This window comes from Pleurodeles waltl, chromosome 10, assembly GCF_031143425.1.
Source record: "Pleurodeles waltl isolate 20211129_DDA chromosome 10, aPleWal1.hap1.20221129, whole genome shotgun sequence".
In the NCBI taxonomy this organism is placed as follows: domain Eukaryota; kingdom Metazoa; phylum Chordata; class Amphibia; order Caudata; family Salamandridae; genus Pleurodeles; species Pleurodeles waltl.
The window spans coordinates 119,588,779-119,612,589 of NC_090449.1; the positions used below are offsets into that span (position 1 = coordinate 119,588,779).

General features: G+C 43.2%; 1 protein-coding gene across 4 annotated transcripts in view; it reads left to right on the plus strand.

Moving 5' to 3' along the window:
- Window positions 1-22,613, plus strand: part of LOC138261200 (carbohydrate sulfotransferase 12-like) — a 116,542-nt gene extending 93,929 nt beyond the window's left edge. For 2 of the 4 annotated variants that reach the window (XM_069209944.1, XM_069209943.1), the window contains one exon: window positions 20,656-22,613. In XM_069209944.1, the coding sequence (XP_069066045.1) occupies window positions 20,745-22,013 (1,269 nt within the window). In that variant the 5' untranslated portion in view covers window positions 20,656-20,744 and the 3' untranslated portion in view covers window positions 22,014-22,613. Of the gene's footprint in view, window positions 1-1,777; window positions 1,819-18,223; window positions 18,417-20,655 lie in introns of those variants that run through there. The other 2 variants (XM_069209945.1, XR_011199052.1) reach the window with 2 other exon arrangements.
- Window positions 22,614-23,811: the final 1,198 nt, after the last annotated feature.

Sequence of the window (23,811 nt, forward strand, 5' to 3'; positions counted from 1 at the left end):
GAAAATCTGAACCTCAGCCTCCCGCACCCCCCACATCTAACTGACCAAGCCACGTCCCTGTATAAATCTTGTGTGTTTGTCAGGTGCAGAATATGAAAACGATAATTAGCATACTATTTAAACAAGCATTGCCAAAGCCAATAAGTGTGGCTTACATTTTCAGTTACCGGGCACACCTTTTGACTTTTGGAATGCTTGAGTAAAGAAAGCAAGGCCTTTTGGCTTTGCTTGTTTTTCATTCTTAGCAGCCCTCCTTACTGACATTCTGAAAACATTGGATTGACTAGTGCACTTCCCAGAGCAGGACATTGTAAGGTGTTTGTGAATAGTAAAACAAACTAAAAAAACATTTCCCAGTGGTAACTAGATTTTCATTAATTTCCCTGGCAATTGGTTTTATTTCTCCCGAACAGCCTGTTCTCTCCCCCTCCCCAGTTTATTTATTCCCAGGCGGAATTTACCTTTTTATAAATTATGCAGAATTTATACATATTACAGCAGCGGCTCCCAAACTGTACATCATTGCACCCTGGAGTGCCTTTAGAAGTAGGCAGGGGCACCACGTGCATCTTGGGAACAGTAAATAAAGTCCAGCGCGAATACCTTCATGAAATGTGATCCTCCACTTAGGTGGGGCCAGGTGCGCGGCAATCAGCACACAGCGATACCGGAATGTTATTGCTGCCTGTGTAATCATAAAGCAGGGCAGGCCATCATCATAACAAGTACGTATGTACGCCTTGTCAAGTATGTACGTACTTGTAATGATGATGGCCTACCCTACCTAATGATCACATGGACAGCAAGGCCCTTGTTTAAACGTACGCCTTGTCAAGGTGTATGTACGTACCTGTAATAACGATGGCCGGCCCTGCCTAATGATCACATGGGCAGCAAGGCCCTTGTTTACTGTTTTTGAGTGAGGAGTCAACCGAGAGACAGAAAAGGTAGGCGGCGTGGCCAACAACGTACGTGTGTTAGGCTCCCGCCCTATGGTGCATGCTACATAGCTGCCAAGGTTTCAGATTGCTATGTGTGACATTTTCATAATTTCAGTATATTTATGAGTGACATTTAATGGCTATGAGTGACACTTTCTAAAATCGGGCAATGAAGACAATGTAAAAATATAGATATAATTACACCCATTTGAGCAGCAAGACACTTTTCAGGAGAAAAATGGAAGTACTCCCGAGGCCGGACTTTCATTGCCCCACCTGAAAAATAGTGACATAATGGGGAGCCGTGGGCAGTGGCCAATATAGGTTAAGGGAGCCGCAGGTTGAAAAAGCTTGCGAACCACTGCATTACAGTCGCAGAAACGTTACTTGTGCATGTACATCAGTGTTCAGGTTTTGCAGCTATATGCTATGTATACATGTCTACATTACTTTTTTCCTGGCATATGTGTTCTCTGTGGCAGGCAAAAGCAAGGTAAAATGCTCTCTTGATGTTATGTGCGGATTGCAGTTTGAAAGCTCTTGACAAAACCACAGTGTTGCTTTGTGATGTATTAAAGTTAATAGGAATATTTGATTCCTCTAATGTAACTGTAGTGTGAGATCTGTGTGGATGCTCCCTATTATACTTACCACCCCTTCCTCCAAGAACCTGCTTTTGGAGTTTTTCTGTCTAGCCCACAGACCGCCCCAAGTTTTCAAAAAATTCATACCACAAATTAAATATATATTATTTTACATATATACAAGATCTTTCGGGCAGAACTCCCTATCCATTGGTCACTTGTCATTCACAGTGTGTTTCTTCCCATCACCAGGGGGAGACTGACTTATACAGCAGTATGGCAGTGCCAGTTGGGCCTGTCTGACAGGTGAGTGTTGTCTCAGTTGTGTTGTTTTTTTGTGGCTGTATGTGAACTGGTGTTGCGAAAATCTTTAAGCGTAGACTAGGCGTCAGTATCAAGCAGCACCACGCAGCGTGTGGATGCTGTTATCACATGCAGCTTGGACGGACAGATCTCACTTTGTGGGTAGGAAAGCAAGTATGTGCAATTTTTTTTTAATGGAACATCGTGTATTTCACAGCCGCATTCCTGTAATATTAGCTCTCACATTGCTAGAAGTAAGCACATATCTGCCGTTTCCCAGCCCTCAAAGGCCACACATACAACATGTCTTCAAAAGCCAGGAGTTGCTTGATTTACAGATGTGTGACACTTTTTAAGGTCGAGCGCGCAAAGCTCTCTCTCCCTTGTGTAATCTCTCTGTGGGCTTTTAACCACGGCCATCAGGGCATCAGTTTGGTTGGTTCGTGGGCTTGCATTTTAAAATTGGCTTCATTTAATTAGTGAAAGACATGTATACATACGTCATGCCTTTTCCGGTGTTTAGCCCGCCTCGAGCGCACCGGCCAGCTACTGAAAACATACGAGGCTCGAAGTTTTCCAAATGAATTCTGGACTACTTTTTCTCTTTATTTTGTAGGCAGCGTCGATCTCGCTGGGCAGTAGCTCCTTTATGTGAAACTGTTTTACTTATCTTTTTCAGTTTATGTGGCAAGAAAAGTCCGTTTAGGAGTTTACAACGCTAATAGCTCTAACTTGAGCAAACGCAAGACCCATTGCATTGCAAATGCTTGTTTTACTACCCAGCTCTAAATGTGGGACACCTTTATTTTGGTTCCTGGGCCTGTGTTCTGCCCCAGTTCAGCCCTGCCCCCACAGCATGTAGTATGCGGCAATGGGGTCATTCGACTACTGCCATTGGCTCTCTTTACTTTGAGGGCCAGCATGTTGCTTGTGCACGTGTGCATGTCTGAAAAGTAATCCACTTTACCGTCACAGCTGGCAGGTCAATCTCTTTTAATATCTGCTTTAATATCATGTTTTTTCATTACCCTTTGAGATGAGACTTTTTTTTGCTTTTTCTCAGAGATATGCGCACTACCTTTTAGATTCTGCCATTTTTACTGTTTATTACTTTTGCCCCTTTATTGTCTATTGCATATGTCTGCAAACAAATAAAAAACACAAGCTATCTACTGTCTTTGACAAATATATGTGACAAATACATGTGTTGTTTGCCAACGTGAGAGGTGATTAGTTTGGGGCCCTAGAGTGAAAGCAGTTATAAAGTGCCCCCAGGTTGTCCCTGCTTAGTTTGGTTACCTAAATTGTTTTTTATTTGTTCTTGTAGAGGTTATATTGTGCTTTGCCATGCTGTCGGCGTCAATCCACGTGATCCTTTGTAAAATCGAAAAGTAACAACAAAAAGAAGATGAATAAAACATGAATTTCAGTGGAAAAGCATATTTAATTACGTGATTGCTAACTTTCAAGAACATAAGCTTGCATATTTGAAGGCGAATTCAGCTGACTAAAAGCAGGTAAATTCTGGAGAGGGAAAATATAGAAAATATAAGGTTAAAGGAGAGTTTGGGAAAAGAAGATACCTTTACATTAAATCAAGGTGTGATCAAATTTAAACCCAGGTAAACCTAGAGGAGAGCAGTGCTTCACTTTTGTTCTGCTTCAGGAAACAACTTGATGAGAACAGATCCTTTGTGCAGAATGTTATTCTGCATGATCTGTAGCAGATCAACGTTGTCTGGTTATACGATCCCCCCACTGTTGAACATGCTGGCTCTGGACAGTGTGGAATCCAGTTATGTGAGTCACTAGCATTTTGAGTCATTTGTGCCACATTTATTTTAAGTCATCAGTACCACCTACACTTTAAGTGGATTCTAACGTTGGTGTCACTATGCCGGTGCACCACACCCTAGTTCCCTCCTCAGTTTATCCTTCCCACGAGTAACTGTTCTCCATTGCAACTTACTTTGCCTCATGAAGCCAATATTCATGTAGTCCTGTGCTCTTCCAAGCTGTTCAATCCGCCATACTACCACTCAACCAGGCCACAGCCCTCCCCGGCTGAACTGTCTTCAAAATCTTGGTTTTGCAGACAACCATCTCTGCATTTGGAATGCTATTAGCATGTAAATTAACAGACTATTGTCACTTTGTCTTTCATCCCCCACCTCCACTTCTCAGCAAATAACAAGACCTGGATTAACTCAAGGATTGCTGCATAAAAACTGCTCTCCGTGCTGCACACACTCCCAAACACCGCACTAATGTTTGAAAAGGCAGACATTGGCTTCCTCTCTGTAAATCTCTTGCTAACATACCCAACCCATCAGTGAGCAAGTACCCCCCATATGGTAAGTGTTGTAATTCGTACCACCTCCATTAGTGCTCCCGTCATGTTACTGTTCTGCCAATGTAGCTGCTGCCTCAGTCTTAGAAGACTTTCATGCTTCCGCCTGCCATTCTCCTCAGCGGCATGACCCTCAGCAGCTATCAGCAGCACTCTTCTAAACCCCTTTCTACTTTGCACCCACACATACACTATGACATCTACTTCGCTTCAGCTTATCGCTAAAGCAGTGACTCATTTCCCTCCATTTATCGCTCCCACTTCATTGCACTCGTTGCAATGGCCTAAGGGGTCTCGATGAAAGCATTAGCCCAAATTTTGTGTCACAAAAATTCACAATGATTTCCACACTTATGTATTCAGGCTCTTTTGACCTGGTCAGGGACCCACAGTAGCCTCTGTTTTGAGCTGTGCTACCCCTAGATACCTCTGGCCCACCTGCTAGCTGTGACTTTATGCGATTGTTCCCTAAGGATGCGAATGCACACACCTCTACAAGTGGCAAACAATCACGAGCCAACAGCTTCGTAGCACCTGCAAACTGTCCCACTGCACCCTAAATACCAGCAGCTCTCCGTCAACCCCCTAAGATTGATCCCTGCGAACTGATCAATAGTATGTGACTGCTGTTGCTGTGACAAAACACTGACATGCACCTTTCCAAGTCACAAAGAAGAGAAGGATATCCTTGGTGCACCCCTACCATTTGAGATTCAGCTCTTTTGCAAGTCTGAGAGAGATTTCCATCTCATAAATGGGCTTTTGTACACACCGTCTGACTTTGTGAATCGCAGGGTTTGTGACTACAGAAAGGGCTTTGTACGTCTGGCACCAAAAACCTACATTTGTCCTATCGCTGCTCAAAAATCATTCTGCTAACTCCTAAATACTCTTTAAGCACTAACTCATGTCTCAACTCCCCTTCTTTTCCATAACACTTGAATGTCTTAAATTGAACCAATTAGATTATTCTATAAATAGCATAAAATAAAATAAAATATGTGCCCCTTGGAGCATTTAATCGTTTATAAATAATTCGTGTTCACTTTTCTGACTTTATAATCCTTGCTCACTATAGGCGGGTCTCAGGTACCTTTATGCTCTTTGATCTTATAAACGGATCGTGACTTTGTCTCATATTGGTTTACTATACTTTTGAAGATTACTATTATTCTTAAAATAGTGTTAGTGCCTACTGCTCTTAACTAGGGGCGTGGTGTGCTACATTTTGTGTAATTGCCCAAAATTTCAAGAAAATTATGTGAAATTACGCTTAATTATGCAAGGGGCAAATTTGTTATTTAGCGCTGTATTTTAGTGTGAAATGGCTGTAGTGTCAAATTTTGATGCGAGGATGCATTTTGCGCTAACAAAGCGCAAACAACACAACAGCTACTTGTATTCTGGTTGTTAATGCGCTTCTGCGCCATATTTTTACTTTGAAAAGCAGACTAAATACGCAACTGATAAAATTTCAGAAATTTCTTGTAACAAGTATATTGCGAATTTCTCAAAATTCCATCTGCATAATTTAAGTTTGGCTTGGGCCTACTCTTTAACTTGTTTTGGGATGAATTATCCATCTCTTGATTTTGTTTAGTTCGCCCCCTCGGTTCTTGACTCTTTACCATACATTCGGATGTTTTTTCTGACCGAGTAATATGAATTGTTCTTTTTCATTGTGTCCTCCCTTCCTGGAACTTTTGTGTTCTCTGCTGCATGTTGTCTCATTTGTTTTTGCCCGCACCCTGATTTTCTCCTTTATTGTGTACTACGCTTGTCGAGCTGTTTCAGCTAACTCCTCATTTGCCTTACACTGTTCTAGCTCCTCTCTCTCTCTCTCTGACATTAATTCCTTAATGTGTGGGCAAGGAGAGGCAGTTTAATAACCTCTACAATTTGGTCCCTTAGTGACCGATAAGGAACTTTGTGAAGCAAGAGGATAATAACCTGATTCAGGGCTTATTCGTCAGGAAACGTACTTGCAGCAACTGAATTTATTCAGAGATAATATTCTGTTTCAGACAGAGTAGTGGGTATGGCAGTCATGAAGGATTCCTCTGCAAAATTGGCTGAGGGGCCCATAAATATTTTCTCCCCACTAATGTGCATAGGTTATGAGTAAAATGCGATCCCCTGTGGGCTGGGGACCCCGTCTTTTGTCCTAGAGCAACATTGCACCTGTGAGGCATAACGAGGACACGGAAAAAGGATGTCTCCACTTCTTAATAGTTCTTTAGATCAGAGCTTGACATGGACATTTGGAAGTGGCCATACTATCCTGGAGTACCTGTTTACTAATAAGAAGTGAAAGCGCTCTCCCATTAAAGGATAGCACCCATGCTGAGTAGGGCAGGTACTATCCCCTTCAGATTAAAGAAGCACAAGTACTGAGTGCCTGCCCATTTAGACCAAGTGGGAAAATGTAGAGACTTTGGAAACAGTAACTAAACAAAGTCTTAGTCCGTCTTCTCCTTCCAGTCATTAATACAACATCTGATGTCTACTTTGTGCTTTGGTAAGGGCTGAATAACATAAGGGTACAAATTATATATCACCCTACAGATTCTCTATAATTTGCTTATTGTGTTATATTTTTTCCTTGGATCTTGGATTTGGGGGAAGGGGGCTTACTGTTGGCTCATACTCTTTATGCATTGCCCTTTTAAGGATGCACTCTTTTGATCCTTCTGTATTACGTTGAAAGTGTAAAGTAGAGGTACCATATGCGTCCCACTGTTATTAGACAACCATGGATGGGTAGTGACAGGCAGAAGTCTTGGAATTGTTTGTTTTGGCTTTTATTCTTCTTATCGATCTTCTTAGAACAAAGCAGTATCACTTTCAAAGGCAGCCGACACGTGTTTCATCATTGAGACTTTGGGAAGGCTATCTGCTTCAGTTAAGTCCTGCAAGATCAATTTGCAACATCTATAGATTATGTCGAGAGTCTTGAATGTATCTCTCATAAAACAGTCACAGAAATGCACTGGTTGATTTATTCTATATGTTGTGGTGAAAGGCTTGGACGTAGCGCTCATGAGTCATTCACGATCATCAATAATCAGTACATACGGCGAAAGTAAAAGGGGGCAGGACAATAATAAGAGCCCCAACAATCACAGGAAGCACATCGGACTCCCCAAGATCGTACAAGTATGGAAAAAGTAGCTCGTTCAATGATGGTCAGGGGGTAAGTGTGTACAAAAAAAGTCAAGAGTTAATGAGCCATGATAAGACCGCCGTAGTGCTCCATCATGAAACAACTGTCTCGCAGACATGACGTCCGAGTCTTCGCGTCGTGTCTTTGAGACTGTTGTTTCATGACGGAGCACTGCAGCAGATGGTTCAGACAGAAATCTCACCCTTTTTTTTTCAGTTCACAAACAGATCTCACCCTTTAAACGGTATCAAACACAAAATGATTTACATTTAACACAAATAATTTAAACACATGGATTTATCTATGTAATTGTTAGAACCCCTTTCAGAGGGCCACAGTGCAAGCAGTGGTTACTGCACTCTGGGTGTTGAGGCTTTTTACGTGTGGTGTCCTGGAGCTCAATCTACTGTGTATCCTGAGCAACTTAGCCAAGTACCAATTCTTCACTTTCAGTGGTAGCCGTGAATGATCAGTCAAAGGCTCCCTTCAGGGGGAAATTTAGACACAAATGAGAGAATACGACTCATAACTCAAAGTGCACGCAGTATTGTCAGTAAATCAATTTCCGTTCAAATACTTCCTTTTATAAGAAAGAGAAGCATTTTATTTCTAACTCTGCACATGGAAAGAATGTAATGAGATTTGCATCTGGCTGCCTAGGAGCTGTGTACAGATTAGTGTGGTAGGATTGAAAAGCGACATTGATGGCTTCTTGGGTATTAAGCAGTACCCCCGTCTCACTGCGAATAGTGGTGATAACGACTTGGGGGGGGGAGTTAAATCGGAGGAGGCAGGCCAAAAGCCTACCTGCCTTGTCACCCTCTACATGTTTTCTTGACTTGTAGTCCAATGTGCCCAACTGGTCTAGGGTCATTTTATGAGCGCACTGTGCCTGTGCTAAGGGAGTGGCTGCTGTCTGGTCATCCGGTATCATTTGTTTGTACCTCCGCAAGTCCGTTCCCAAAGAGTGGAGTTTCATGTACTTAGCACCATATACCGTCTTAATTGCATGTCCACAAAGGACTACTTTGAATGCATCCCATCTAAGCGGGTGTCCGAGGTTGTGCCTTCATTATCTTTGAAATATGTGGTGATATGTTTTGATAAGGTAGCACGGAAGGCCCTGTCCTGCAGGCCCTCTGCAGGGAGCCTCCATGTAGGTATAAGTGAGCGATAGATATTGTGACACAGATCTACCACCTTGTGTAGCCTTTTAATGTGAGCCAGAAAAGGAGCAGCATCATCACTGTCCCACAATTCCCCAGACCCTCCGAAAGTGCAGGCAGTACTGTCAAAAAGTCCATTCAAATACTTGCTTTTATAAGAAAAAGAAGTATTTTATTTCTAACTCTAGACAGACAAGGAAAGGAATAGCAACATTCATTGAGAAGAACACAATCCCTTCAGTTCGGGGCCCTAGCATTTGTCAGGCAAATCCCTGTCTCCCCCCCCCCCCCACCCCCCCCCCCCCCCCCCCACCCCCACCCCCTCTTCCTTGTAACGTGGTTGAGGGTATTCAGGCCCTTCAGCTCCCAACTAGATCCCAGCAAGGGTGCAATGTCATCTGTGGCATCCTTCGGTTCTCTGTTGTCAGTCAGGGGCAGTTCTGTCGCTGTGCAGGCTCGACTCGCTAAACGCAACCTCAATCTTTACTCAGGTGAAGGGCCATAAATCTTAGCAACATCGGTACCCGCAGCTCCTCATGGCGGTTCCTCCCTTCCTCCAGTGTGTGTCCCACTCTGCTCACAGGAAAGCAGCAATACACAAATCTGTCTGTAGGGGGATTCCTCTACTCCTCATGTGTTCACCAGGCAGGTTTGGGCTTCCCAAAATTCAACCCAGGGTCCTCCATGTAATGTACCATTGCAGAGGCACTTATTCTCAGTGTGCATTCACAGTACACATACTGTCCAGCACGGTTACCTCCGTGCATTGTGTCACTACAGACACACATACATTCAGCACACACATTAAATCTGTATGCATTGTTCAGTACTGTAGCCTGTGTGTATTGTACCAGGGTGTGCTATTTGCACGTTACACACTGCCAGAACACATACTCTCCATTTGTGCTCTGCATAGCACTTCACTCCTCATGTATTGTACTTTTTGCAAGTGTACATACACCAGCACATGCTTTTCATTGCTCATGCGTTGCATAGCACTGCATCTTTCGTGTAATGTACTCCTCACAGGCATACATACACTAGGCACATGCACTAATCCCAAATTTGCTACACAGTACAACTCTTCCTCTGTATTGTACCCTTTCCAAGGCGTACATAATTTCAGCACAGAATCACTACTCCTGCACTGTGCAACACTCCACATCCACCTGATGTAGGTCAAGAATGAGTTAAGCACACAGCAGTGGATCTTTAAACAGACAAGCAAGTCTGCTAGACTCCAGTGACAAAGGGTAAAAAAGACCTGTTCACTCCCATTGATCACTACAAGGTATGGTGCGACCACCACACTTGTGCGATTAACTCCTTGTGAAGGCGGTAGCCTTCCACCACTATGAGAGCAACGCTTTAGGCGGCCCTTCCAGTCCAACAAGATCGCATTCTGTGAGACAGGCCTATGTCATGACACACATGCGAGATCCATGTTTGCCTGTGACAGCAAAAATCAGCACTAGGAATCCAGACAACAGTACAGATACTCAGACAGGGGTACCCATCTTTTATCATGCAGAGGACTTTTCCATTCCAACACATATTTATATTGAAAATGAAGGCGGTGGCCAGAGTTCTGAAACAGTACAGTTTAGTGCTGTAGAGAATTTTTTTTTGAAACTATCTTAAATTAAAGCTAATGCCAGCAATAACATTGATGCACACATTCTTGCCATTCCAAAGCTAACTGCTATCATAATGTCTTCAACTGTTCATAGTTTTTTTTCTGTATTGCTTTACCTCCTGCCCAACTTGCTAGGGATTACTTGCACCAACAGAAATACCTCTAACCACCTGCATTATGCGTGGTTACCAGTCATTTGGAAAGGAGGGAATGCAAGGGCCAAGAGTTGCATTTTCAGTGTGAAGGTACGTTACTTGAGTAAAGTAGGCTTCTCTCTTGTAGAGCTTACCCAGCCTTTCACCCCACAAATAGTAATGGACAAACTTTTAAATACTTCTTGTTTCTTTGCAAGTTTTGCAGTCCGTGCGTTGCTTCCTGAGAATGTCTGTTTTTAAGGATATTTCCACTTGTGCCCTAGATTTTTAGGAGGAAATCAAAAATGTCATCGCACCCCTCAGATTTTAAACATTTTTCCAATTTCCTACAAATTGTGAACACTTTGTAAATGAACTGAATAGTTCCAGGCATAGAGGAAGTGGAAACGGAAAGGAAGAAAGAATGACTGGAGGCAAGTAGAGGTAGACAAAAAGGCAGTTACTAGCTTAGAATAGCAACATTATATGCATTCAGTCAGTTACAGGGCAGAGCAGTGGACACCTGCAGTCTTTACAGAACGCTTTTCCAAGGGTAGCACATGAGCTACTGGTAGCTCTTCGGTTACCTGGAAGTAGCTGTCCTGTGTGCAGCCAGCCCACGCTTTTGCTTACTTCGATTAATATATGTGGTATATTCAAATTGGATATTTGAGTAATAAAGCCTTCTGAGTTCGGTAAACCTATTACTAATACTATTTTCTTGGTGTCAGGGGACATCCCAGCTATGGGTGTTATGTATTACCCGTGATGCACTGAGTTTACCATTGCTTAGGGTGACCAGATTTTGAAAAGAAAAAAACGAGGACAGGTTAGACATAAAAGTAGGACTAAAGCCTTTAGTCTCACTTTTATATCTGGCCTGTCCTTCCTGTAAAAGAGAGAGAGAGAGTGTGTGTGTGTGTGTGTGTGTGTGTGTGTGTACACACACACACGTACGCAGCAGAAGTATTTAAGACTCTAGAGGTGCATGTGAAAGGAGAGCATACCTTTTACTTCTGATGCGCAGGTTGACCTGACCTTTGTCCCAAAAACCAGGACATGTATTTCAGATTAATGAAAGCGTTGGCAAGTTGACCTGACCTTTGCCCCAAAAACGGGGCATGTATGTAAAATGAACAAAAGTGTCAGGACACCAGGACAGTCATTTGACAACCGGGAGTCTCCGGGGAAATCCAGGACGTCTGGTCACCCTACCACTGCTGGTAATCTTATATATAGTGGCCACTAATGTAATCTTGTTTGATGTAGTCACTATTACAACACTAATATTAATGGGGAAGATTTTTGCCGAATATAAGTAGCTTTTATTACAGAAAAGGTTGAGGGCCCCTGCTTAACAGGGAAGCCATCAAAGGGAGGCTTTCTCCTACTTCCTACAAATAAATGCAGAAAGCTCTGTGTGCTGTTGGGTGTAGGCACGCAGAAGGGAAAAGCCTAAGGAAGGGTCTGTAAAGAAGCAGATGGTCTGTCATCCGAAGACAGTAGGGCTGGGGAGGTGTGCTGGTGGACATGCATGAGGCAGATTTAGACCTTGATACCAGGACTCACGAGGGGTGAAAATAGGTGTAAATGAGTGTGAAGGCTTCCTGGTTTCACTTGGCTCGGTTCCTCAGCATCCAGTAATGTTGAAAATAAATGAAGTGTAGGTTGATGTACTTTTCTCATTATTTTAGCACCGATTTAGGAAAAATTGAAATGCCTTCATCACCAAGTTTTACCCAAATTTCTTAGGCTTCCATTGCAGATTCTTTTTTTTAACTTTCACAGATTTTCCACAATTGTTCATACATCTTCGCTGCCTCTAGCTGTTAGTTTAGTAGCCATGATGTTTGTATCTAACGTTTAGCCAAAGCGATCATGTCTCTATCTGGATAGAAACTAACAGCGTTTGAAGGGTACACAGAGCATTGTTTCAACATGGCTCATGGAATAGCAAATATCGTCTGTCGTGTAGTGACCTGGTGGCTGTGGTGCAGCACAGATTCTCATTGCATTTTAAGACATGTCCTTCCCTTAAATAGTCCTGGTCAATGTAGATCATGTCTTACGGGAATCCAATGTTTGGGGTACACAAAGTGCCAGAAGAGAGGCTCAAAACCATAACTGTGCAGTTTATAATAGAAAACAAGCCTGGAATAGTGATCTCTTATAGTGTGAGACCGATACATCTCTTTTTCCGAGTACATGCTCTTGGCAAACCAGTCAGTTTGATTTTTGTTTCTTGGTCAAAGCTTATAGCTTGTGTTTTGACAATGAAGGTCTGTACCAGCAAGCGATGTATCTGTGCAGTACCTAGCCTACAGAACGGTGCTGTTGCTTTGTCACTAATTGTATAACAGCCCTATTGAGAAGGGCTAGTATTGCCTACTGAAAGTATTGTAGTTCTTCTGGGAGATGAGCTTCCATTTGCACTTTCATTGGAATGTCGAGCTTGGGATTCAACTCACATTCCCCTGATTGCAGCCAGGAATTGGTGTAATTGGACCGCAATGAAATCTCATAGAACATCCCTTATTTCAACCTTGAAACAGTGAGCAGAAAGAGGTGGCTAGGGAAGGGAGGGCTGTATTTACCATGCTGGCATATTAAAGTGTTTAGAACATTACTGACTTAAGTGACGGTCAATAAAAAAATGTTATGGTTTCCTACCATCGCTGTAAGCCTTTGCCTGCAACCAGATTCCATAAATTCGGTGAAGCCCAATGACCTTTTCCACAAGCCTACTTCTAGTTTCTGTGTGCAATTCTAAGAGGTGGTGATAGTATTCCTTGAAAGGTACTGCAGAGTTTAGGAATAGACCATGTGCTGTCTCAAATAAAATATTGCAGCTTAGCCGAATAGTTATGGTATTGTTTTATTAGACTATTTAATTCTAAAAACTCGGTTTTGGTGCTTGGGCCACTATACTAAAAGCGTCCATGTCTCTCCAGTCATATCTTTGTTGGGATCGCTCCATTCCTACATTTGCTATATCTCGCCAGGGTCTGTCCTTCATTCTCCTTCAAGATCACAACCTCCATAATTTGTTTGTTACGATTCTCCATTTTCATCTCTGCTTCTTTCACATTCCCCTTCAGCTATTCTAGGCAACTATTGAAGCAAGACTCTTTATGGGCAGTGCTTTTGGTAGTAGCTTGAAACTCGGTAACTAGATCTCGAAACAGCGATTGCTCCTGGTCACATCAGCAGGAATGAGAGCTTCTGCATCACTCCCAAGTTTTGTAGGGGAAGAAGACCTCCGGATTGCAAAAAAATAAATTTTCTCTCTTACTCCTTTTCCTCTTTAGGCAGCATCTTCGGCAGACAGCGCATCCAGGGATAGATCAGGCCCTACTTCGGAATACACAGCAACCGCAGGTTTGCCTCTCAGGAAGGAAAATGCCCCTCTAATGAGTGAAAGTCGGCTCCAGTCCGCTTTAATCATCCCAAAGGACGTGTCCTGCCCTGCATAGACATTTGCTGTACCCCCCTGGGCCCACAATACTGTCACTAGGCGTTGCATAGAGAAAACCCCCTCACTCAGAGCTGGTCCTCTGGGGGCCTACTTCGCAAGGCTGGACTCCTGTCATTCCTCTCGAGTATATAGCAGTTACAGCCAGCAGAAGCCACACTATACTACATCTTCACCCTCTCAAGATGGCCTCTTGCTGCACTGTGACACCATCTTGTATCTGCACGGCAGAGAAAGGTGATGCCTGTTAACTGAAGACTGCAGGCCACACAAAATACCCCGGCTGGCAGCAGACCCAGACTAATTTGTACCCTGCCTGATCACCCATCCGGGATTGCCCAAATTGAGGCCCCGCACACCTCCCTGGGCCCCCCGTTGGCACTATCCCTGATTCATCTAAGCTCATGGAGGTAGGTCCACCTGGGAACCCAGGAGCGTCTCGCCCGGTACCTGACTTTTGACTAATTTTGACCAAGCCCTACTTCTACCACTACTACTACTGCTTTACTACTGCTTCTACTACAACTGCTACTACTCAAAAGAAAGGATGGTACCTCTGAGAGGCGTGTAGCCCTCTGGCAGTGTTAGCTACTTGTCGGGTATGGGAGAGGTCATAAAATTTCTACGTTGAAAGTACTGTACAGAAATGTAGCTTTCCACACTACTCTTCATTGCTCATTAAAACGGATTACTAGGGCCGATTCAGTCCTTGTTTTTTCCTGCGATTTCCAAAAAGTGCTGTCACTAAGAAGTGGAGATACTCTTCTATTTTTAAATAAAATGTGAGATCGTGCTGAGAAAGTGCCTCATTGACCAACTCAAATGATAGATTATAGCTCCTAGAAGTAGTGCAAACATCTGACGCTGCCAACAGCTGTGCTTAAATACCTGCTAAGAAAGATAAAGGTGAGTAGTGACCCTGTAGACTTTTTGTTTTTTACTCCAGATTTTAGGGAAATCCTCTTTACACAATTGTCACACATCATTTCCAAATTTGTAAGGTCAGAAATACTGTTAATATTGCATTTAGTTTTATTCCGGATGACCTGGATTTCACTTCACTCATGAGATAAGGGACATTTCTTGTTAGCCGCCAGATTAACAAGCATTGACAAACCCAATAGGTCTCGCCTGTACAAGAGCAATTGGCTTTGGCAATGTGTTTTACCATGTTGTAAACTAGTGTGACTCTAGTTCAGCATGACTAAAAGTTAGTGGTGTGGAGTGTCAGAGTGGCATTGGGGAGTAGTGTTTTTTAGAGTGTATTTGTTTGAATGTCGCAGAATGGCGTAGGAGGAACAGAGTGCCATTGAGTAGAGTTCAATGGTTCTGTGGCAGAGAGTGCCATAGAGTGTAGTGGGTTGGGGTGGAATAGAGTGGAGTGAGTTGGTGTGGATTGAGGTAGTGGGGTGGATTGGAGTAGAATGGGGCAGATTGGATTGGGGTAGATTAGGGTGGATTGAGTGGAGTGGGGTGGATTGGTGTGGATTGGATTGAAGTGGGGTGGATTAAAATGAGGTGATGTTGATGGGATTGGGGTGGATTCTAGCTGGGTTGATTAGATTGGATTGGATAGGTGGATTTAATTTAAGTGCTGGGGCTGGGGTGTGGTGGATTGGATTGGATGTGTGGATTGGTATGGATTGGATTGTGGTGGGGTGGATTAAAATGGGGTGAGGTGGATGGGACTGGGGTGGATTCTAGTTGGGTAGATAGAATTGGATTGGGGTGGGTGGTTTTGAATTAGGTACTAGGTCTGGGCTGTGGTGGATTGGTTTGGGGTGGATTGGATTTGATTGGAGTGGAGTAGGTGGATTAGATTGGACTAGAGTGAGGTGGATTGGAGTGCATTGGATTGTAGGGTGGATTGGATTTGAGTGGGTGGATTGGAGTTGGGTGGGCTGGATGGATTTGTGTGGGGTGGACAGACCTGGGATGCAATGGGATAGAATGGACTGGGACAGAGTGGGTGGACTGGAGTAGATCTTAATGGATTGGAGTGGGGTGGATTGAAATGTATTGAGGTGATTGGGGTGTGGTGGGCTGCAGAGGGATATATTGGGATGGGGTGGATTGGATTTGGGTAGAGTGTATTGGATTGGGGTGGGGTATCTTGGATTGGAATGGGATGGATTGGAGTGGGATGGATTGCATGGAGGTGGGGTAGATTGGAGCATGGGGTGGTAGATGGATTGGGTTGGGGTTGCAGTGGGCTGAACTAGGATGGGGTAGGGTGGATTGGATTGGATTGGGCTGGGGTGGATTGGAATGGGGCAGGCTGGATCGATTGGATTGGACTGTGGTGGAATAAACTTGGGTGGGGTAGGGTGGAGTGGATTGAAATGAGGTGAGGTGGGTTAAGGGTGGGGTAGACTGGAGTGGGTGGACGGGTCCAGGATGAGGTGCGTTGGTTTGGGGTGGGGTGGATTGGACTGGGGTGGATTGCATTAGGGTGAGGTGGATTCAGTTGGCACGGGTGAATTGGACTGCAGTGGGGTGGACTGGAGTGGGATGGAGCAGAAATGGGCTGTATTGGGGTGGATTGGATTGAGTGGGGTAGGTTAGGGTGTGGTTGGATGGATTGGATTGAGTGTGATGGATTGGATAGGGGTGGCATGGAGTGGTTTGGGTTGATTGGCCTGGGTTGAATTGGAGTGGATTGGTCTGGGGTAGAGTGGGCTGGACTGGATTGAGTTGGGGTGGTTGGAGTGGGTGGGGTGGATTGGAGTGGAGTGGATTGTGGTGGATTGGAGTGGAATCGATTAGAGATGGGTGGACTGGATTGCAGTGGGGTGGATTGGATTTGTGGGGGGTGGATTAATTGGACAGGGGTGTACTGGATTGAAGTGGGATAGAATAAAGTGGTTTGGAGTGGGGTGGATTGAACTGGAGTAAGGTGAATTAATGTGGACTGGATTGGACTGGAGTGCTGTGCATTAAAGTGGACTGGATTGGAGTAGGGTGGATTGGATTGGAGTGAGGTGATTGGGTAGCGGTGGACCTGAGTGGGGTGGATTTGATTGGAGTATGTTGGGTTGGATTAGAGTAGGGTGGGATGGAATTGAGTGGAGTGATTTGGACTGGAGTGGATCGGGTTGAGGTGTATTGGATTGGAGTGGGGTAGATTGGACTGGATAGTAGTGGGGTGGATTGTGGTGGATTGGAGTGGAGTGAGGCGGATTGAATTGGATTGGGGCGTATTGTTTTGTATTGGAGTGGGGCAGACTAGAATGTGGTGGATTGGAGTGGAGCAGACTGTTTAGTATTGGAGTGGGGCAGATTGGAGTGGGGCGGATTAGAGTGGGACATATTGTTGTGGATTGTAGTGGGGCAGATGGAAATGGGGCAAATTGATGTGGGGCAGATTGTTTTGGTTTTAAATGGAGCAGATTAGAGTGATTTGGACTGAAGTAGGGCAGATTATTTTGGGTTGCAGTGAGGCAGATTGTTTTGGATTGCAGTGAGGCAGATTGTTTTGGATTGCAGTGGGGCAGATTGTTTTGGATTAGAGTGGGGCAGATTGTTTTGGATTGGATGGGGGCAGATTGTTTTGGATTAGTTTAAGGTATATCGTTTTGGATTGGAGTGGAGTATATTGCTTTGGATTAGAGTGGTGCAGATTGTTTATGATTAGAGTGGGGTGAATTGGAGTGGGGCAGATTAGATTGGGGTGCGTTGGGAGGATTGTAGTGGGGTGGATTGGAGTGGGGCGGATTGGAGTGGAGTGGATTGGATTGGGTGTTTTTCACGATTATGGTTTAATCATCATTTCAGAGATTGCATATAACAAAAAACTATGTTGTTTTGCAATATTTGGAACAATTGTCATCTTTTAAGAAGGGCACCCACAAACAAAAAACAACGAAAACATGAGTGGAAAGTGATAAAAGATGACTTGAAAAAATAAAAAAAAGGTTAGCTTTAAAAAAATAAACTTTGCAATTTTGTTTGTCCTGCTGGACATTGTTTTTGCCAGTCACTAGCCTTCTGTTTGCAGGGCACTAGAAGTTAAAAAGAGCACAATAGTACCTCAGTCACATTGGGGGCAGTGGACTGGCACTAATTAAGTCGAATCAATCAGTGCTTGGTCCCTGCTCCACACAGAGGAATGGAAATTATGCCAGGCGGGCCTTGACGAATTACGAGGCTGTAAAGAAGAGCACCACGCAAACCAACAAATGGTGAGCGACAGACGGGCTCCAAGCCCTTTGCAGTACACAACAGAGTCTCGCAAGTGAGACGCATGCGCTAGTGCATGCACTCGCAGACTCACCCCATAAAAAAGGCGAACAGTCCGTTCACCTCTGTATTTTATTTGTTACCTTATCTTCAAGCAAACCCTCGTTCATTGCAAAAAGGTGGCCGTCATCCGAGCTCTCATCCAGTATGCAAATAGCACACATACATACATAATCCAGAGTTTACCCTGATTGCTAAATAACCCGAATGTCTTTTTTTGCATCTCCGTTTCCAGGATTACGCAAAACACATTATTTTAGTGTTTTTAAACGCAGACTCACATCCGGCATACATGGATATGTGGTAGTGTCCACTTGGCACCGAGGCTGGAAAATATGTGGATGGTGAAGCTTTTAATTTATGCTGTTTTATGCTGTCAAAGAAATACATTTTAAATACAGACTGGCTTGGAAAGGAAAGAGAAGCGGGTAAGGAAAATGCCTTCAAAGGTTCGCTCTTGATGTGTAGATTTGACATTTATTGCTGTAGGTACAGTACAGCAGTTTCCTTGTGACAGAACTGTTTGGAAGAATTGTCCAGTGTACTCACAGCCCAGTGGAAGCTTTCTGCAGAAATCTTTACTTTAAAGCAGTGATGTTACTTCTGGGAAGTGGACAGGATAAAATAACGTGTTTCTGTTTTGAGCTGAGTTTCCCCATAAATCATTCTCGTGTTTTTAGAAAGTCCTTCGGTATTCTGCTAGACCTTAGCCTTCAGCAAAATAAAAGCATTTTGAAGCTGTGACAAAATCAAATTGCTCAAAAATTAATTTCACCTTTTGTACCCGTTTATCTTTTCTTTGCTTCTAAGATTTAATTTAGCTATATCTTTTTATTTTTTTATATTATGTTTTTACTTTTTTATCAGTTGTCTGCCAGTTGTACGAACTAACTAATGTGTTACCACTCAAAACAATGAAAACAATGGGCGTTTACATTTCGCTAAGCAAAATGCAAATGGCAGTCCCAGTTCCTTTTAAAGGTCTGCCTTGATAGTGGACCTGCTTGTTAAGCTATTGTGTCCTACACCTAAACCTGTACATCAAGTGGGCCATGGCTCCCCCGGCAAGAAGTATTTCTGTCACCCTTGGCTCTTTGGTGTATCAGTGCATCTCCTGCCTAGAGCTTGCGTTTCAGTGCATGGGAGCCTATATTAGATCTCAAAGTACTCGGAGTCAAACAGATTAAATTATTGATCTCAGATGCATTGAACCCAGAAAGCAATCGTTATTTGTTTTTCTTCACTGCAGCAGGCTTTACTTTTAATGGTTTAGTCAGAACTAAAAATGTAAGTCACCACTATTGACTTTGCTAGTATTTGTTCTTAGGCTAATCAGCTGCCTGGGTGCTTAGTTTAATCACATTATTTGGAATTGATAATTTATCGACCACTGGCTTGGTTGTTTTGTGAATGATTGAATGGATATGATTGCACCAAGATGCTTCTGGTGGAGGAGTGAGTGCAAGGAGAACCAAGGAGAAGTTTAGAAATGGTGTGCTTTGTTACACCAGCGCCAAGTAGATGCACGGAAAACTGGGCTGTTGGCATGTTTTACCTCATGGTGGAGCCAGGCCTTTATTTCTTAATTTTGGCCCTAACTGGGGAACAAGGAAGGGCCGTGGTTGGGTTACTTCCTCATGTGGCCACGCCTTCTAGGGTGCAACTGGATGCTAAGGCAGTATTCGTAGCAATTGCTCTTTAGCATCTATACACCTTTGAACTAAAGTTTGTTAACTGCACTAAGTGGTTTGTGTGTGGCAGGTCCCTTCTCTCGATTTGTCTTTTACTTATCTCCACTGTACCTTTGATATGGCTGCTGAATTGTCCTGGATAGTTTGCTTGGAGTACCTTCGGCCGCTCCCATTCCCACCTGGCAAGTCCTCCCTTGCTGTCGACTTGGCCCATACCTCTGCTATTCAGTATGTAGGGCCCGGTTTATCAATATACCCTGTTTTTTCCCTGATTTGTGTCATGAGTGAGTGATTTGTTTTAAACTCTTGTGCTTGCTACAGTGCTAATTGTGTTTATGTGCAAAATCTTTAACGAAGAATTGTTTAAAATAACCTTTTGATTATTCTTTTAAAAAATGTTAATTTCCTTTGAGGTGCTCTGCTTCCAAATGTATTTGAAGGGGTGGGATTTATTCCAGTGCTCTTCTGGCAATATGTTTGATGTGTTTAAAAAAAAAAAAAACACTTGTTTTCATCTTGCATAAACATATAATGAGTGCCACGGCAAACTTTGTCAACTAATTCGTTTTTGGTCTAAGAGTCCACCTTGTGGGAGAATTACTCAATTTGGATACAGCCTATCATACTTAATTTGTGCAAATTTGATTCCTTACTACGTACATTGATTAGAGCGTACATTTGTAGACAATGTTGGAATGCCCCTGCTTTTACTATTATTGTCCTTAAGCGATGCATATCTTAAGTTGGGCTCACTTGATTTGTGAACTGGCTTGTGGCCATGTAAATTCATTTAAAAGCACAGTAATCTCAAAAGGTAATCTGCACCTCCATTTCTGTATTTAGAACCAATTTGAAAGAAAGACTGATAAACTGTTTCTATTATTAATAGATATACTATATATTGTGTTTTTGGTCTAAACACAAGTGTATTTGTCCTTTTCCCGTACTGATTTTCTTTCATTCATTCTCTTTCTAGACTCTTGCTAACTTCATAGCCATGGAATCTTGGAGTGGAAGTATGAGGCTGACGTGAACAAAGGAGGAAGTGCTCACATTGAGTGAAGAATGACCAAATCACGGATGTTTCGCCTCTCCCTAGTGTTGGGATCAATTTTTATGATCATTTTTATTATTGTGTTTTGGGACAATGGTGGGACGGCTAACTCTTACTTTCACACTCCATTATCCAGGCCAGTATCTCCATATAAACCAGAGGAGCAACACACTGCACCCCCAGATGAGGAAACGGCCTACTTGTCAGATGTTGATGAGTTTTTAGACATGTTTCTGAATAGTAGCACACCACATAATAGTAATCTGAACCAAAAGACCGAGCAACCTCCTCCAGCGGGATCGAGAGGAGCCATTGTGGCCAGTTATGAGGAAAACGTGAGGGGCTATGATTGGACCTCTCATGACTCTAAGGTATCATTGGACCAGGAAATATTACAGGAAGCAAGAAAACAAACTTTACGGCAATTCTGTGCCAACTCCAGTTTTACTTTCCCCACAAAGCAGCGCTCCTTTGATGACATCCCAAACAAGGAGTTGGACCACCTGATTGTGGATGACCGTCATGGCATTATTTATTGTTATGTGCCCAAGGTGGCCTGCACCAATTGGAAGAGGGTCATGATTGTGCTGAGCGAGAGTCTTTCAGAACGTGGGACTCCTTATCGTGATCCCCTCCAGATCCCTCGTGAAGATGTCCACAACTCAAGCACACACTTTACCTTCAACAAGTTCTGGCGTCGATATGGAAAGTTCTCGCGCCACCTGATGAAGATCAAGTTGAAGAAGTACACCAAGTTTCTGTTTGTCCGTGACCCTTTTGTGCGACTCATTTCGGCATTTCGCAGTAAATTTCTTTTGGCGAATGAGGAGTTTTACCGTAGCTTTGCTGTACCTATACTGAGACGCTATTCCAACCGCACAAATTTACCTGCCTCTGTTAGTGAGGCCTTTTCCACAGGCTTGATCCCTTCCTTTACCCAGTTCATTCAGTATCTCTTGGACTCACATACTGAGAGTGAGAAGCCCTTTAATGAACACTGGCGGCAAGTGTACCGCCTGTGCCATCCATGCCAGATAGAGTATGACTTTGTTGGTAAGTTAGAAACACTGAATGATGATGCTGCACAGTTGCTTCAGCTCCTTCATGTGGACACGCTACTGCAGTTCCCCCCTAGCTACAAAAATAAGACTGCTAGCAGCTGGGAGGAGGACTGGTTTGCTCAAATCCCTCTAGCATGGAGACAGCAGTTGTACAAGCTGTATGAAGCTGATTATGTTCTTTTTGGATATCCAAAGCCAGAACACTTGCTGCAAGACTAAAACACCTGCAAAATACCAAAAAACAAACACCGCCTACTTTTAACGCCTTTCTTAATATTTTTAATAATAGTTGAAATGGACCTGCCTATTTGCTTTTTCATGGTGGTTATTATGTAATGAAAGAAGTGGGGCTACATTTGACGAACGGTGCGAGTTCAGTCATTCAGTTGCTTGAGATTTTTAGCGATGGTTCAAATTGACCCACTTTATTTTTTTTCCCATTGTTTTGATCTCGTGCAAGAATTGGGGATACATTTGACAAATAATGGACGTTCGGAATCATGCAATTCCTTGGATTTTTAAATGATGTTTCAAATTGACCCACATTATTTCTTTTGTCTTTTTTTATGTCATATAAAAATGCAGGATATATTTGACAAAAACAGTGGATGTTCAGGATCACTTATTTCTCCTGTCATGCCTAAAGACTGTTTATTATATTCAGCCGAGTTTACAAAGGGGAGTAATGTTCTTGATACACGTCATTTTCTTAAATATCTTTTTTTAATTTTATCTTGTCATAAATTAATATATTTCAGATATTTAATGCAAAGTTTGTTGTGGGTAACAATACATCTGAGTAAATGTCTAGCTCTGCAATGCTTGTCGTGGTCATTGATGTGTTTGGATTTATCGCATACGCGATGCTGAGAGTCAGCCTGATTATAGAAAAGAACGAGGTATACATTAACGATAGTTCAGGTAGGGGGGGTTTATTTTTGAAGAACAACAAGTGACAAATAAATCCACCTTCAGATATCCATGCAGTGCTGCGCTAGAAGATAAAAACTCTGCTGCAGCCATCCACCAACTCTCGCCGCCAAATTCCACATGACCTAAACCACACTCTACTCCACGCTCACCTCATTCTGCACTCTAGCACAGTGGTTCCCAACCTTTTGATTTCTGTGGACCCCACTTTAACATTAATGGAACCCAGGGACCCCCACTGGATCATCATGGAAATCCGGGGACCCCCGTCTGAGTCAGTACTTGAAGCTGGGGACCTAATTTGTCAATATGTGTTAATATTTTTTAATTATCTAGGCTCTCACGGACCCCCTGAGAAGGCTTCGCAGAGCCCCAGGGTTCCCCGGACCACAGGTTGGGAACCACTGCTACCACGTTCTAAGATCCCCTGAACACACAACCTAGAATAGAACACTGACCACGTGTTCATACTGACTGCTTTGACTTGTGCACCCTAGACACAACACGGACCTAAAACCTCAGTTCAAGCACTCAGTCAATCAGTACACATCAGTACACATCTTTATTTGGTTACATTTAAAACCATGAAGGGCGTAGATAAAATCATACTCATGAAAAAAATACGGCACACTAAATCTTCCTGCGAACTCCGGAAGGTAATTATGGCTCTTAATACGCATACAGCGTTTAAAAGGGTGAACTCATCTGGCAGCATCTGTGAAAACAAAAGGGCAGGTGGAACTTATGAAAAGCCTCTGTCTTTAAGTAATGGGACAATAAAAGTTCTCTTGGGCATGGTGTAAAATGTACGGAACATATTAAAATGCATGGTGTCCTGCAGAGACCTATTGTTGCAGCAGGGGTCAGGCAATTAAAATAGTAACATCCTCTAGAGTGGACTAAAGACAGATGCAACAGGTAAATCTACATCTTACAAGCAAAAATGTGTCCCTATTATTTTTCACCGGAGCTAAATAGGGCTCCCTATCCTGGGTGGTAGTTAGCATTAAATGATTTTGAACAGAGGGTTTCAGCAATTCAGACCCTTCTCTTGAAATGAAATTCCATTCAAGGAAGTGCTCCTTCA